General features: G+C 38.3%; 1 protein-coding gene across 5 annotated transcripts in view; it reads left to right on the forward strand.

Annotated features, from left to right (window-relative positions):
* Positions 1 to 17,908, forward strand: part of LOC126332472 (sterol regulatory element-binding protein cleavage-activating protein) — a 298,242-nt gene that overhangs the window by 203,227 nt on the left and 77,107 nt on the right. For all 5 annotated transcript variants that reach the window (XM_049996613.1, XM_049996609.1, XM_049996612.1 and 2 more), the window contains exons 17-19: positions 447 to 768; positions 1,452 to 1,626; positions 2,738 to 2,964. In XM_049996613.1, the coding sequence (XP_049852570.1) occupies positions 447 to 768; positions 1,452 to 1,626; positions 2,738 to 2,964 (724 nt within the window). The remainder of the gene's footprint in view (positions 1 to 446; positions 769 to 1,451; positions 1,627 to 2,737; positions 2,965 to 17,908) is intronic.

Raw genomic sequence — 17,908 nt, forward strand, 5'->3', positions numbered from 1 at the left:
ATGATTTTCAAACATTTAGAAATTTTTTGCCCACTTTCACATGACTTAACACTGCATGCAAACATATTCTGTCCCGGGGATAATGGGGTGACAACAGGAAGAGTGTCTGACCACCTCTTAAACTATCCATACTATATCCATTAATAATGATGTTAACCATGCAGTGATGCGGAACAAGGGCACAAGGAAAAGAAGTACTGCTTATAGGTGAAAGTAGCCATTGTGTATAGTGCATTCTTAGTTGTACTGTAACAAATATTTAAAGACTGTCAGTGATGAAAGTGGAATAATATCCAGAATTTTGTCATTGTATAACGATTTGTTCACTTGGTAGAAAGATTTCAATGTTGATAGCAGCACATCAATTAATATTAACAACTCTGTAACTGTATTATTTACAGACAAAATGTGAATAACTTTTTTTTTTCTTTTTTTCTTTCTTTCAGGTACCGTTTGCTGTTTGAAGAGTTTATTTCTCAGCAACGCCAAAAAACTGAACGTACAACAGATTTCCCAGTTTCACAAGAAAACTGTTCATTCCGTCCTCCCTTGTCTACTCCAACACCAATTCCGGGTTCCACCCTCCATCGAACACTGCCGTCGGCAGAGCCTCCATCTCCAGTATCACCCCATTCAGCCAGTCCATCAACAGTGTCGTCTCGGCCTCCACCTCCTGTCTGGTGCCTAGATTGCCGGGACAACTTGGTGGCTGCTGGTTGTGCTGATGGGAGACTGGAGTTTTGGGAGGCCAATACTGGTGCATTTAAGGTACGAATACTAAATAAAGATGGAGTTGTTTTCCTGTATATGCAGCAATACTCATGGGTGTCTTTTGTCCCCATGGAACATACACCATATTTACTTGAGTATAAGAAGACCCTGAGTGTAAGACGACCCTCTTTTTACTAATAGGCTCCTTCAGAAAAATTACCTTTTAACATATGCTGACGAATCAAAATTAAAAAAGTGTTTTATTGACAAAAAAAAGTATCTGCCAGAAAGTTAACATTATCATATTCTAAATTTATTTCCTTTATTGATTGTCTGCATTTTGATAACTTTAGGAGAAATCAAATAAGCAAAAAGAAATGGTTTTATTCATTTTCAGACTATTTTCTTTTCTACCTTTTTTGTTTACTAACCCTGTCTTGTGGTACGACATTTTTAATCATCGTCCTAGTAGCACAGCTGTGAAATTTATATCTTTGTTGTCATAAATATCTGGTAGTTTCTTCCGAATATGTTGCTATTTCTAAGGATGTCGTTACTGAGGACCTGAGAACACAGAGGAACAGTTTTGTTTTCGTCCTTTCTGAAACTTTGCGGTTTCTCATTTTTCCAAGTACTGTAGTTTAAAAACACGCAGTGTTGTTAAGAAAATAAAAAAAGAAAATTATAGTACATCATAACTTTGTGCAGTATTTTTTGTAAAATTGTATTCAATTTTTCAGTGTCTGTTTGATGATGGCAGTGGAGTGGCAGTCACAGCTGTAAAAGTAATTGGGAATCGGGTGGTAGCTGCTCGTTTGAATGGAACTCTAGATTTTCTGGAACTTGAAACTTTTGGGAAAAGTGGCAAACGTCCCCTTGCACTTGATGGTTGGGGATTCACCAATTTTCGGCGCAGTAAGTAGGACTGAATTTTTGTGTCTATTAAAATTTTTACATGCATCCATACTATGTAAGAGCAATATCAGAAGGAATAATCAAAGAGTAAAGATTTGAAGAAGTAATGCAAAGATTGTTAGTTACTGGAGAATTGTTGACACAAGTGTATAACAACTTTCTCAGTTTAGGAATGAAATGCAATTTCTGAGATTATTTCCTGTGCTTTCCTTTCTGTATGCGAAATATTCTGTTACTCACCACCCATTGTATTTTGGTGCTGAACAGTCTATTTTCTAAGAACAGCCATTTCAGACCGGAATGATTGAGGCATTCTTGGAGTCAGGCTCTTTATTTATTTTGTTTCTTAATTCTCATTTCCCTATACCGATAAAGGTGGGGCAGTGTCATATGTGCTGGACTTGCATTTGTGAAAAACATGGTTCAAATTCCTTTTCATTCTGTTTTAATTTTTCTTGGGCTTTGGTGCTGCATCTGTAAGATGATCTGATACTTTCACGAATCTTGAGACTAAGTAGAAATAAGAGAATGGTATATCCTTGGGGGGGGGGGGGGGGGGGGGGGGGGACTTCAGACTGGTTACACTTGAGCTACTTGCGACAGTAAAGGAAAAAGTTGGATGGAGAGAGATTGAAACAAGATGCGCCAGGGAACTAAAGAACTTGAAACTGACACAAGAGAGAGAGAGAGAGGATACATTTAGCAGCTCCGGAAATTGCATTTACAATGTGATATTGAAAAGTGCATTATTGATTTAGTTGAAGTAGTGTCAGAAATGAGTGCAACAAAGATCGATGTTTTGGTCCTGACCAGGGGTACAGTTTAAATGGAAATAGTTATTGTAAAATATTTCATTTAACTATGGCATCCATTGGTTCTGTTGAATATTACCTGTCTTGAATACCTTGTTATATTTCACATGATTGTTAACATTAGCAATGGACACATGCTAGATCAGAGGGGAAAAAAATGTATGGACAGTAACCCACAGTTTTACTTGGGGGTGGGGGGTTGCAAGGTAATGGTAGATCTCAGCCTTTCCTTTCCTAATGATGATTCTTTGTGATTTTAATACAGAGAAATATGAGCTTTTCCCCAATTACTTTTGCAGCACATATACGAACAGGAAGTGCTGGCTCTGCAGCTGATATGAAGTTTATTGGATCCAGTGGCAGTGCGCATGGAAATACGGGACAGAAAAATGAAAGCGAAGCTGTAACTGAGGAGGAAGTTCGCTGTTCACGTTTAGTTCAAGCTCGTGCTCACAGGCAACCAATCACTGCTTTGGACTGTGAAGGAGGTCGTGTTGTAACTGGAGGCCAGGACCATTGCATGAAGGTGAGAGACAGATAGACAGTAGTCACATTTTTCATTGGTGAGGTAAGCCCATGTTGAGACCCTGTCTGCTTTTTGAGAGTGGAAGTACTGTTTATAGGCTTAATCAAACCATGAAAAGTCCAGGTTGGAATATCAACAATATTATGAAAAGAACAGAATGCTACTTACCATAAAGATGATGCATTGAGTTGTAGACGGGCACAACAAAAAGCTTTCAACCAAAGCCTTCTTCAGAAAGAAAACACACAGGAAACACACAGTCATTCACATAAGCAAGCACAACTCACCCACATATGACTGCTACTGCCAGCTGCCCCAGCTTTGGCCGAAAGCTCAATATGTAAGTATTTTCGTTATGCCTTTCTACAACTCAGCATATCATCTTTAGGGTGAATAGCAGTAAATCCTTTCCATAATATTGTTTATAGGCATACTTATTTTTGTATCATAACACGTATCAGATACATTATATAATGGTAAGACAGAGATTTAGGAATCAGGTTTTAAATTGTATGACATTTCCAGGGGCAGATGTGGACTCTGACCACAATCTATTGGTTATGACCTGTAGGTTAAAACTGAAGAAACTGCAAAAAGGTGGGAATTTAAGGACATTGGATCTGGATAAGCTGAAAAAGAACCAGAGATTGTACAGAGTTTCAAGGAAAGAATAAGGGAACAATTGACAGGAATGGGGGAAAGAAACACAGTAGTAGAAGAATGGGTAGCTCTGAGGGATGAAGTAGTGAAGGCAGCAGAGGATCAAGTAGGTAAAAAGACGAGGGCTGCTAGAAATCCTTGGGTAACAGAAGAAATACTGAATTTAACTGATGAAAGGAGAAAATATAAAAATGCAGTAAATGAAGCAGGCAAAAAGGAATACAAACGTCTCAAAAATGAGATCAACAGGAAGTGTAAAATGGCTAAGCATGGATGGCTAGAGGACAAATGTAGGGATGTAGAAGCTTATCTCACTAGGGGTAAGATAGATACTGCCTACAGGAAAATTAAAGAGACCTTTGGAGAGAAGAGAACCACGTGTATGAATATCAAGAGCTCAGATGGCAACCCAGTTCTAAGCAAAGAAGGGAAGGCAGATAGGTGGAAGTAGTATATAGAAGGTTTATACAAGGGCGATGTACTTGAGGACAATAATATGGAAATGGAAGAGGATGTAGATGAAGACGAAATGGGAGATACGATACTGCGTGAAGAGTTTGACAGAGCACTGAAAGACCTGAGTCGAAACAAGGCACCTGGAGTAGACAACATTCCATTAGAACTACTGACGGCCTTGGGAGAGCCAGTCATGACAAAACTCTACCAGCTGGTAAGCAAGATATATGAGACAGGCGAAATACCCTCACACTTCAAGAAGAATATAATAATTCCAATCCCAAAGGAAGCAGGTGCTGACAGATGTGAAAATTACCGAACTATCAGTTTAATAAGTCACAGCTGCAAAATACTAACGCGAATTCTTTACAGACGAATGGAAAACTGGTAGATGCGGACCTTGGGGAGGATCAGTTTGGATTCCGTAGAAATGTTGGAACACGTGAAGCAATACTGACCTTACGACTTATCTTAGAAGAAAGATTAAGAAAAGGCAAACCTACGTTTCTAGCATTTGTAGACTTAGAGAAAGCTTTTGACAATGTTGGCTGGAATACTCTCTTTCAAATTCTGAAAGTGGCAGGGGTAAAATACAGGGAGCGAAAGACTGTTTACAATTTGTACAGAAACCAGATGGCAGTAATAAGAGTCAAAGGGCATGAAAGGGAAGCAGTGGTTGGGAAAGGAGTGAAACAGTGTTGTAGCCTCTCCCCGATGTTATTCAATCTGTATATTGAGCAAGCAGTAAAGGAAACAAAAGAAAAATTTGGAGTAGGTATTAAAATTCATGGAGAAGAAGTAAAAACTTTGAGTTTCGCCGATGACATTGTAATTCTGTCAGAGACGGCAAAGGACTTGGAAGAGCAGTTGAACGGAATGGACAGTGTCTTGAAAGGAGGATATAAGATGAACATCAACAAAAGCAAAACGAGGATAATGGAATGTAGTCAAATTAAATCGGGTGATGCTGAGGGAATTAGATTAGGAAATGAGACACTTAAAGTAGTAAAGGAGTTTTGCTATTTGGGGAGCAAAATAACTGACGATGGTCGAAGTAGAGAGGATATAAAATGTAGACTGGCAATGGCAAGGAAAGCGTTTCTGAAGAAGAGAAATTTGTTAACATCGAGTATAGATTTAAGGGTCAGGAAGTCTTTTCTAAAAGTATTTGTATGGAGTGTAGCTATGTATGGAAGTGAAACATGGACGATAACTAGTTTGGACAAGAAGAGAATAGAAGCTTTCGAAATGCGGTGCTACAGAAGAATGCTGAAGATAAGGTGGATAGATCACGTAACTAATGAGGAGGTATTGAATAGGATTGGGGAGAAGAGAAGCTTGTGGCACAACTTGACTGGAAGAAGGGATCGGTTAGTAGGACATGTTTTGAGGCATCAAGGGATCACAAATTTAGCATTGGAGGGCAGCGTGGAGGGTAAAAATCATAGAGGGAGACCAAGAGATGAATACACTAAGCTGATTCAGAAGGATGTAGGTTGCAGTAGGTACTGGGAGATGAAGAAGCTTGCACAGGATAGAGTAGCATGGAGAGCTGCATCAAACCAGTCTCAGGACTGAAGACAGCAACAACACCGTTTACCATATCCTTGTTTGCTAGTGATTGTCTGCCTCTTTTGGACAGTTTGTCATGTAATCATTTGGTGTTGTACTTCATTATTACTGCTTTACTATTATTAAGCTAATGTAAATGACAGATTTGAGGACCTTAGTCCAAAAATTGTAATACCCATTAGAAGTGAATAAGAAAATAAGTGACACAATGTTACAGTTACAATGTTAAATATACTGTATTCCTAATGTCCATTGGCGTTGATCCTGCCCCCTCTGCCACTTTTTTTATTTAGTGTTACTATTTTTTTATGGATATAGAGAGGAATGAAACTGTACATGTGATGTTAAATAATTTTACTGTACTATTAATCAAAGATCTACACCTCTTATCAGATGTTTTATCTAGAGTTGTTCTGGACAGCTTCTCAGAGATTTGATGTTTTTGTTAAAACACCAAATATCTGAAGCTGCCTGATGTAGGTTGAAGTGAAACTGCTTGGAAAAGATGGAGCAACAGCAGAAACTTACTGCACCATTTAAGGGCGTCAAGAAAATTAGTTCTTCATAATGAAAACATTGTCAGATATAGATAGAACAGTTTTACTCGCCAGGTGGCAGCAAACGCACTCACAAGCAAGTTACCACATAAATATTAGATTTTTTCTCCATATCATTGACCTTTTTTGTCCATAATTAATGGAAATTTATTTGAAGGATATGTATTTGTGTAGTCTTGTACAGCAAGGAAGCAATGGAGATGATGTTGTTATGGGTGGTTGGTATCCTCTTTCTACAACACAAATGCGCACATGAATTAATATGGTTTTTTATTTACGTGAATATTTACCTTAACTTTTTATTTGAATATTTACCTTAACTCAATTTGTTGTGGTACAAGCTCATCAGTAGTAGTACTCTTGCAGACAATATCGGTAATCTCACTGCTAGTCTTGCTATAGCTACCAATCTGGTTGCTATGAACTGTCATATCCTGTGATGTGAACTGAGCCCACTCTGCGATTGTACTGACAGTGAGTGAGTGAGTGAGTGAGTGAGTCAGTCAGTCTGGACAGCGGCGGCAGCCTACATCATAGTTGTTGTTGTTTGGCCATTGTAAGCAATTAATAGCCCTTAAAAATGTCATTTGTCAAAATTCAGACTTACATAATGTAAGTTTCTGCATTGAGAATAACACTGTAGGGTTTCAGTGTGTTGGGAAATATTGTGAATGCTAACTTGAACCTATGAAGATAATCAGCATTTGCTTCTTGTTGTTATGAAGCATGTAATTCCTTTTTTGTTCTGTTTTTTCTCCCCCCCCCCCCTCCCCCTTTTTCTAAGATAATGCTTATCACACTTGGAGCATCGGTTGTCTGGCATAATTCACAGTTACACCTTTTGTTTGAAATTATTTTTATTAGAAAAATGAAATTACCTTTTAACCTGTCATGAGATCAATATTAACTTAATTGAACCCAAGCTTGGAATGAAAGACAAGAGAACACAACTGAAAATTTATGTAGGACTGGAAAGATGATATGCCCAAAACAATTCAGGGTGAAGAGGAAAATATTGCACAGAAGAGAATGAAAATGTTGAAGTGTCTCTTTTGTATGTTATCATTTGATTTCCAATTCATGTGTATCATCATATTCCCGTCGTAAATTTCTTGACTTGATTCTTTCTATTACTCATCCTTTGCTTACCTATGAAGGAAGATACATTTTTGTAATGGAAACAAGAAATATCTGCTTTACGAGGGTCAGTCAAAAAGTAATGCCTCCTATTTTTTTTTCTACGTTTAATTGTCAGGAAATTTAAATGCAATTACATAGGTTGAAAACCACAACATTGATGATCATTTTGTCATTTTTCAATGTAATCTCCGCCCATCTCTACAGTTTTGGTCCATCTTTGAACAAGGGCATGTATCCCAGCACGGTAAAAATCACAGCTCTGCTTCCTAAGCCATTGACGCACGGATGTTTTGAGGGCCTCCTCATCTTCAAAATGAATCCCACAATGAGCTTCTTTTAGTGGCCCGAACAGATGGAAGTCTGATGGTGCCAGGTCAGGGCTGTATGGGGGATGAGCTGCAAGTGTTGGGAGGCTATTGTTTTCCTTGCCTCTTTATTCTGATCGGTTAACATTCTTGGAACCCACCGTGCACAAACTTTTGAGTACCCCAATTGTTTAATAATCGTGATCACACTGCCTTTACTAAGAGAAATAATGCGACACACTTCATCTGCAGTCACCCGACGGTCACCACGAATGATGTCATCAACTTGCTGAATGTTGTGTGGAGTCACTGCACTCACCGGCCTGCCGCTCCGCTTTTCGTCAGTCAACGGTGTTTGCCCTTCAGCTTCCTTACAACGACGAACCCATCGTCTAACAGTGCTGACATCCACTGTCACAACACCATACACCTTCTTCAGTCTTTCATGAATGTGTATGGGCGTTTCACCTTCTCCATTCAAGAATTCAATCACACAACGCTGTCTCAAACGAACATCGATGTCGGCCATCTTACAAACTTCTGCTGTGCTGCCACCTGTTGACACAGAAAGTTACTACTGCAGTGGATTGCAGAAGAAGGTTTGAGGAATGGCGCCAAATTCAAATTTTTCACTTAACTTAATTTTTTTAAGTAGAAAAAAAATGGGAGGCATTACTTTTTGACCGACCCTCGTATTATTTTTTATGTAAATAGACCTCAGACTCCTCCTGAAAACTGTTGTTGCACCAGCAAATCCTGGCAATCCAAAAGCACTCATGATGTGGTTAGCCGATTCTAATGGCCATTCTAACAAACATCAAAGTCATGTTATCTATCACAGAAGCACTGTCACACAGTTTTAGCACAAACAGAAAACTTCTCTGAGTCTGGCAATATCATCAATATGGAAGTGTCATCTTTCTGGAGTCAGTACCTTTTACACAGTTGAGAATTTAGTGTTGAGTTAATCTCTGTAAAGCTGAGACACATCAGTTGCCTCTGTTTATAAACCATCTGAAAAAGTTCTCCATGTAAGAACTCGTGTGAAAGAAAAATCTACTGTGATGTAATGTGTACTCGTACATCCATTATGTATATTCCTGTACAGGGGAGATGTTTTACTAGAAAGTTGCTTGCCCAGTGTCAGCGGAGAAGTACGATACTGTAGTGTCTGTGTTATTCTGAATTACGATGCAATGTTCCTTCGGCCCGGCAAAAATTTTCATTATCATCATTCCATTATACAACTGATGGTTGTCCATTCAGGTAACTGTGAATACATTTCATGTATTTCATGACAGTAGTTGGTGGAGTGCCTGTTCCTTCGTATGTGTATGCATGTCCAAAGGAACATTGTATCATAGTTTGGAATAGCACAGGCACTGCAATATCATATGATAATGTGTCAGTTTTGCATGCCAGTTAAACAACAGTAGTTACAGTAAAAGCCTATATATTAATGAACATAATTTTAAGAAATTCTCATGTTTAGTAAATATTTTCTTTGATCGCGGTTTAACAGCCATAAGAGGATGGTCTTTAAATTCCTTTTGATATGTCCCTCTTTATGGATATATTTGCTTCTAAGGAATGAATGTGAAACAATTTACAAATTAAAGTTTATTTTTTCATGAAATTGCCAACATGTCTGGAAGTTTTATTTTACATAAATGGACAGGCCACACTAACAATAGAATAAATGGCCTTACTATGGATTTATCCATTTGGTCAATAGTTGGTTTCCAAGATTTTTGGTTGATTTTTCATCAGTTATATTTGTGAAGTAATAGAATCATGTTAATCACTTGCATAATCATTAGGATGTGAAGTATTTACATTTGTAGATCACTCATGCTGTCAAGTTTGTGTATAAAATACACATATTTGTAGAATGTACATCTACATTCTACTCATACGTGTATTTCATGCACAGACTTGTCGACAAAACCTAACAAAATTGTCAACAGTTTTTTGTCAACACAAAGTTCTAAATGTATGAAGGCTGATCCAAGTGACACTGGCAATAAATGACCTTTTTTACACGATCAGGGCAAGAAGAAATAAAAATTGTTGCCCAAATTTGGATGCACTGCGTCTTGTAGTCCTGTGATCTAGCATCACAGGTGTTGCCTTGAAATAATCAACGAAGCACAACCCAGTCTCTCTGTTTTTTCTATTATAAACTTGTTCTCAAAACCTGTGACTGAAAATAATAGTTTCATTTTAACAACAAAAGATTTTCCTCAACCAATCACAATTTGTTATATTATGTATGATGCCCTTGAATTGTTTGAATAGATAATTATAACATAAATTGTGTTTTTCATTAAACTGTGACGAGTTAAACATAATTCTTGCTGCATGTGATCTTCTGCATCATTCTGGAAATTTAATTTTGACACAAACAAGCAAACATTTGTTGTTATTCCTTGTCTCTGCAGATAGTGTGAAGTAAAAATTCTTTCATGTTTCCCATTATCTGTGGGACCTGAAACATTAGTAACTGTAAATTTTTGGAATAAGAATGCAGCATGACACAGTATGTTATCCAACTCGTCATTTATATAAATAAAAATGTAAATGTCCGTTTGTTCAAAATCGTGTGTCTCTGTAGGTTTTTGACTGATTGCAGGAAATTTTGACACCGAGTTGTATTCTAATACAGAAATGTTTTTAGATAGCTGTAAATATAACTTTTTGAGACTTTTTTGTAACAGTGTTTCCCTATTATAAAATTTATAGAAAATTATGCGTTATATGTGCAACATTGTTTCTATATAAGTGCAAACATAGACATTCTTCTCTTCAGAATCTCAAACCTCCAAAAGTTGTTCTTGGATTTCTTTGAAATTTTGACACAACATTGCATTTGAATACTCACATGGTTTTCTACACCTACTGAAATGGCATGTAAATGTTGGAGTGTTCATAATTGTTAATCTTCAAGAGTTAGTGACTGATTAGTTTGAAATTGTGATGCATCATTCAATTCTAATATGGGCATGTTTTTAGATACCTATTTTTAAAAAATATATTTATGTTTGTAATATATGTAGTGAAACATGGTTAGCAAACTCAAAAGCTGTGTTATGGCTTATTAGTTTATGATAAGAATACTACAGCAGAATCTGAATTTACAGTGACAATAAACAAGGCTTAAGGTCAGAAAGAGGGGAAGAAGAGATAGGCAGATGGATGGGAAGAAATGGACATAGAAAACGAGAAGAAGAACATGGACAGAGAGGGGACAGGAGGCGATGGTGAGTGGGGGGGGGGGGGGGGGGGGGGCAAGGAGAGGGTGGACAGAGAAAGGGGGAGAGGAGAGGGTGGACAGAGAAAGGGGGAGAGGAGATGATGAACTGAGAAAGGGTGGGTGCAGGAGAAGATGGAGAGAAAGAGGGAGGATAAGATGGTTAAAAAGAGGGGAAAGAGAAAGTGATGGACAAAGAAGGGAAGATGGGCAGATGGACAGAGATGGGAGGGAAGGGAATTAGGACATATATCGAATTCCCATACATATTAGAAACATCATCTTTCTCTTTTCTCTCTTTTCCATTTAAGCAGACCGAGTCACAGCAGAGCGTGGTTGGTACAGCTAGCAATATAATTAAAAAAAAAACTAGTGAAAAAGGCAAGTGTTTTCCAAAATGCATCATGCATATGATAATTTAAACAAAAATTATGATTGAAAGAGACAAACATTTTTATGGTACAAACAAAATAAAAATCACATTCTGTTATTCACGAAATGTCAAATTGGACATGCAAGATATTTTGGTGTCAGTAAACATACTGCTAACCACAAGAAGTCTACTATTATTTCTGAAGTTGAAGACAGTCGTGCTCTCAAAGATATGGCCCAACCTATAGTCAACAAATATTTAAAGTGGGCAAAAGCTGGCCAAGCAAAAACTCTATTTAACCTTTATAGACTGGCATGTTGCATTATATTGTTAGTACTGATGAGGGACATTGGAAACACCCCAAGGGTTAAGAATCTAAATAATGTTATAGAACAAAACATCAATGTTGTAATTTTATGATATTGAATTCATAAATTCTTCCACGTGTTTAGACACTTTCTGTGCATTGGTAATATTAATCTAATTGTTAACACAACAAACAGTAATCAAAAGTAGCTATATTTCTTTCTTTCCACGTTCGAGTGATATAGAGGTTGTTCAGAACCTGTCAAAAGCTTGTAAGGGTGTTACAGGGTATGCTGAGAAATAATTGTTAAGATGAAATTACCACTGTGATTCCATTTCTGAGTTAATTACAATTGAAGTTAGCCAATCGAGCCATTGTGTGCGCAAATTCAAGTGGCCCACCAGATACAGTATGGTGTCAGTTATTTCCTAGTGTAGATGATTGTGCCTGAGACTGCTCAGCTGTCAGCTCGGGTTCAGTCCTTACTGCCATTCGATGTCTAGTTTTGGTTTTAGAAAACAAAGAATGCATTTGATGAAACTGTCTCTGTGGGGCGGCTTGAATTTGCACTTGTAATGGCCTGATTAGCTAACTTCAGTGCTAATTAATACAAAAACAGTGCAACATATAAATTTTTTTTCTTAACAATTATTTCTCTGCCTAACCTACATCCTCTTACAAGCTTTTCAAACTGTCTCTGACCACCCTTTACATCTATTAGTTCTGTCAAATTTCAATATTTTCTAATTATTTTATGTTTAATTATAAATGCAAAACATTTTCTTTATTGAAACAATTACTACATATTGTAACTGTATGACTTGGACACATTTCTTTATGCACTTTGCACCGAGACTTTTTGTTTTCACACCTTCCCTTCTTGTTCTTTATATTGGCCACATTTCTGTTTGGAAGGCCTGGTTTTTCTGTTGTGACCCATGGTTTTCGTCTTATTTTGTTGTCATCTTTATCACTTATTGTTTGATGGATATGGTAGCATGTTGTTGTTGTTGTTGTTGTTGTTGCTGCTGCTGCTCTCTCGTGTGTAACTGGCTGTGTTATCTGAACTCCTTGTTCTCGTAGGAACAATTTTCTAGTCATATTATTGATCTCATAATATCTGGAAAATATTATTTGAGCATTTATTCCAGAAATATCCAGGAAATGGAAAATATTGCACAGGGCCAGTGTCTTGGTTTTCTTGACATGGACTAGGTGCTGCATATTTCATCCAATGTATCAACTCCTGTTTTTGTGGAATTGTACATTGTGATAATCTCAAGGCCTTTTTTCCTCTTCTTTGCTATCATCTCCTTTATTATCCAAGTGCATGGATGAAAATAACACATTCTAAAAAGTATCACATTCTTGTTCTTCTTTGGTAAATTAGACAAGCTGCAACAAGTAAAACCATTTGTCTGCCATTATTTTATGGCAAGCACCTTCAGTTGCCTTGCTCAGGTAAGTTACTACATCTTGCAGCAAGTTTGAAACTTTGTGTGGCCCGTCTGGCTGTTTTCTGACATATATCTCCATGGTAAGGGCGTACAAAGTCCTGGCATCATAGGGCACTAGAATTTTCAGATCATACTTTGCTATCCTACTTAGTATTTACTGAGAAAACTATACTTTCCTTTGAAAATGACTAACTGTTCATCCACTGCATTATATTAACACATTGTGTAGTTTTAGGTAAAGTTTGCCTGGCACAGCTAAAATATTTTCCTAATATTATCTGTTTTGTTTCTCTTGTGGCTGCTTTGAAAGTCGTCAAACTATATGCCTAGGAAAACAGTGTAGTGTGAAATATCTCAATTGCAAAACCATCTGTGTCCCACAGTTCCTTGAATTCAGATGTCCAGAATGGTGGAAACTGGCAAAAATAGGTAACCCACTAGAATCCTTAATTTCAGCAACATCTGTCTCATTGGAAGTTCATTTCCTGGAAAAATTCCCCAGAATACTTCTTATGTTCACATTGTTATACACACATAATTTTTTACAAACTTACCTTCATCAAACAACAAAAGTAAGCATTCTTCAAAAAACAAAAGTAAGCACTCTAAGATTGATTGCACAATTCTGGTAGATGAATAATAGTATTTTAAGTTTGCATTCCTATATTTTTTTCATGGAGGTTTCTTCATCTGTTTCATTTTCCCAAGTAGAAATTATTATTTTCAAAGCTTATTTCCTTATGCTCACCATCCCAGTCTTTATCAGTTTTATGTTCCAGTTTACTCTCTCATCAGATGATTCTGAATCTGCCTTTGCCTTATTCTACATTTCTTCTACTTCATCTTCTTCAAATAATCTGTGTATTCATTTGTCATTTTCTTCATACATACACATACTGCAGATTTATTTGTTATTGTACAGTAGCGGAAAGGAAGGTTACTCCAAGAGTTGTATTTCACTTAGAAAACAGCTAGAATAGTGGTATTAGACAGCAGTTGGTTCACTTAATAAACGTGAAATGACTTCTTGACTTAATTCCTTTGCCCCCTATGGGGGCATAGGACATCCAGGAGAACTCGCCATCAGTCTCTGTCTTTGGCCGTTTGCCTCAATTCTGCCCAGGTCTTGCCCACTCTTTTTGCTTCCCTTTCCACTGTCCTCTTCCATGTGCCCCTAGGTCTTCCTCTCTTCCTTGTTCCCTGGGGATACCATTCCAAAGCTTTTTTCGCGATTGCTCCATTTGGTTTTCTCAAGGTGTGCCCCACTTTCTCTCTCATATCTGGTCTTATATAGGTATCTGGTTTGTTATTTGCCAGAGCTCCTCATTACATATTGTTTCTGGCCACCAGGTATTCATGATGCGTCGAAGACATCTGTTTTTGAAGCTTTGTAACTTGGATGTTATCTTTTTATCCATTTTGCAGCTATCACTGGCGTACTGGACAGCCTTCACATTTGTATTAAAAATACGGATTTTTGTTTTGTACATGATATTTCTGTTTTTCCATATTGGATACAATTGTATGAAGGCAGCTTTTGCCTTTTTAATGCAGTTTTTCACGTCATCTCCAGCTCCACATCTTCTGTCACTATTCTACCCAGATACAGGAATGAGTTGACAGTCTCCACCTGCTGCTCCCCTATTAACAGTGGCACTTCCATGTTCCCTGTATTTACTCTCATTTCCTTTGTTTTGCCTGTATTTATCTTCAGGCCGCCATTTTCTACTTCTTCTTTCAGCCAATTTAATTTCGCTTGCATATCAGTCAGCGTTGCCCGGTAGCTGAATGGTCAGCGTGACGGACTGTCAATCCTCTGGGCACTGGTTCAATTCCCGGCTGGGTCGGGGAATTTTCTCCGCCCAGGGACTGGGTGTTGTGTTGTCCTCATGATCGCCCTATCATCCTCATCGACTGCAGGTTGCAGAAGTGGCATCAAATTGAAAGATCAGCACCCATCGAACGGTCTGCCTGACGGGGGGCCCTAGCCACACGATTAAATAAAAATAAAAAATAAAAAAATAAAAATAAAAAAAAAGTCTGCCTTTGAGCTAATAAAACTATGTCGTCTGCAAAATCCGAATCCTCCAGACGATCATGGATCTCCCACTGAATTCCTCGTGTCCTGCCTGCTGTGGCTCTTCTCATAACTGAGTCTAGAACAAGTAGGAAAAGTGTTGGTGATAAAATGCAACCCTGCCGGATTTCAGTTGTTACTTTTATGGTTTCTGTGATATTTCTCTTGTGGAGTACGCAACATTTGTAGCCATCATATAGATATTTTATGATGTTTAAGATCTTCTGTGGTGAGCCATACTTCCGCAACACCTGCCAGAGCACTTTGTTTCATGGAATTAAAGGCCTTTTGAAAATCAGTGAATGCCAGGTGCGTGGTTGCTTGGAATTCTTTTCTTTGCTCGAAAATAATCCTAAGAGTGTTAATAATATCAACACAACTGTGTTGTGCCCTAAAACTGGCATGTTCCTTACACAGTCTCATTTCAATAGACTCTTTAATTCTGTTTAAAATAATTCTGGTGAGGACCTTACTGGGCACTGACAACAATGAAATACTACGCCAGTTGTTACAGTCTGACAAATTTCCCTTTTTTGGGAGCTTTACCACCAATCCATTTTTCCAGATTTCTCTTCAAGACAAATATGCTTCATCAAGGGCTGGAGCATTTTAACAGTACTTTCAGTATCAGTTTTTAAGAACTCCGGTGCTATGTTGTCTAGGCCTGGAGCCATTGTATTCTTTAGTGTTTTCAAAGCCATCCTAATTTCGTCCATTGTGGGGCACTGCAAATTTATATCTTTATCTTCTTCGACTTCCTCTGGAACATCACTTACCTGTTCCTCTTGGTTGTCTTCACAATTTAGCAGTTCCTTGAAGTAAGTGTTCCTCCCATCTCCGTAGCTGTGCCTTTTGAGTTGTAAGCATCACCCCATCCTTGTTCTTAACTGGTCCTTCATATCTGAAGTTCTTCATTGACAACTGTTTGGTTATATTGTAGAACTCTTTCATATTTCCTTGTCTTGCTGCCTCTTCTGCTAATTTTGCTTGCTTATCTACCCATTTCCTTTTTTCTCTAAGTAGCCATATTTCCACTTTTTTGTTCGCGTCCGTGTATTCTTTATGCGCATCGCTCTTCTGCGCTCTTGTCTTACGAAGATTTAACTTAAGTTTTATTTCTTTTCTGGGGCTGATTTCATTCCATGTAGCATCGGAGATCCATTCCTTCCTTTGATGTGGCTTAAATCATGAGATTTTTTCCTCCCACATCTAAATAACTGTCTTTGATTTTTTGCCAACATGTTTCAATTCCCTCTTCCATAAAGTTTTCTCCAGAGAGGACCTGGAATCTATTTTGTAGTTCAAGGGCAAATGTTTCTTTGATCTGTTGGTCTTTTAACCTTGCCACATCTATTTTCTCGCATCTGTGATTGAGCTTGGTTCTATTTGCCACTAATGTCAGTCTGAATTCCGCCAAAACTAGGTGGTGGTCACTTCCAACATCTGTTCCTCTTCTATTTCTGGCATCTAACACAGAGTGTCAGAACTTGTGGCTTATGACTATGTGGGCAATTTGATTTTCAGTAACATGGTCTGGAGAGACCCACTTTATATTATGGCAGCTACAATGTGGAAACAATGTGCCTCCAATGACTAGGTCATGTTCAGGGCACATTTCTATCAACAGTTGACCATTTACATTCCTGATCCCCATGCATTGCACACCCATGATATGTTCAAGCCCTTCTTTTTCTGAACCAACTTTTGCGCTCAAGTCACCTGTTAAAATTTTTATGTCCCTAGAATTTGTTTGCCTAAGGACTCTGTTAAGCTCTGTATAAAATGCATCTTTTAATTCTCCTTTAGCTGTTTCAGTAGATGCATAGCATTGAATTTTAAAGGGTGCGGTTATTATCTATTCTGAGACTGATTCCCACTCCACTAAGCTCTTCTTGCTGCTTTTAGATAGTAAGAGCCCTACACCATTCATATGCCTTGCTCCCTCAGCTGTCTGACCCGCATTCAGCAGCACTTCACCATTTTGTGTTTGGAATTCCCCAGATTCTGTCCACCTTATTTCACTTAGTCCCAATATATCTAGTCGATAGTTCTCTGTCTCTTTTTCAATCTGTCTTAGCCTCTCTGCCTCTCTCAATGTCCTTACATTCCAAAAACCAATACGGGTTTTCCTTTTCAGGCCAAAGGTCTTCAGATCCATCCAGCTGTTTCTCTTTTTAGTTTCTGTGATATGTGTTTTTTTGTTGGTGCAGGTTATCAGCCCACAGCCCCCGAGTGTCCTGGTGGGGCTGCCACCTCATGGCCTAGACACCTGCCAAGGTTTTATTTCAGGGCCTTACCCTTTAGATAGCTTGTCTTCACCATGACTACAGAATGCTATCCATCCATTCACAGTAAGTCCTGTGTGCATCAATGCTGTCCTGGTTTCCAATGATCTTCCACTGTCCACATTAGGGGACTGTGTCTGCTGCCACACAATCACAGGGAGGAACAGAAAGGAAGGGAGTGTATAAGATGGGACAGAATAGAATAGGACAGAACAGGACAGGACAGGACAGGACACTAGATGGGACGTTGTGAGACACACTTTGTCTGGATCCTCTATGGAGACCTGTCTGGCTTGGGAGGCCGTGCTGGTAGTTACACTACCACCGGTATAGCCCTCCACTTGATTGGATCACACAAACCCCTCGCCCACAAGGACAGTGTTTCGTACTGGTGGCGTCTCCTGGGGGGTAACATGAAATCAGACAATAATGAAATGGATGTAAAATTTTAAAAAAATACACTTGGTATTATTTTGACTTTAGTTCATTAGGACTGACGTGAAGT

This window comes from Schistocerca gregaria, chromosome 2, assembly GCF_023897955.1.
Source record: "Schistocerca gregaria isolate iqSchGreg1 chromosome 2, iqSchGreg1.2, whole genome shotgun sequence".
In the NCBI taxonomy this organism is placed as follows: Eukaryota; Metazoa; Arthropoda; class Insecta; order Orthoptera; family Acrididae; genus Schistocerca; species Schistocerca gregaria.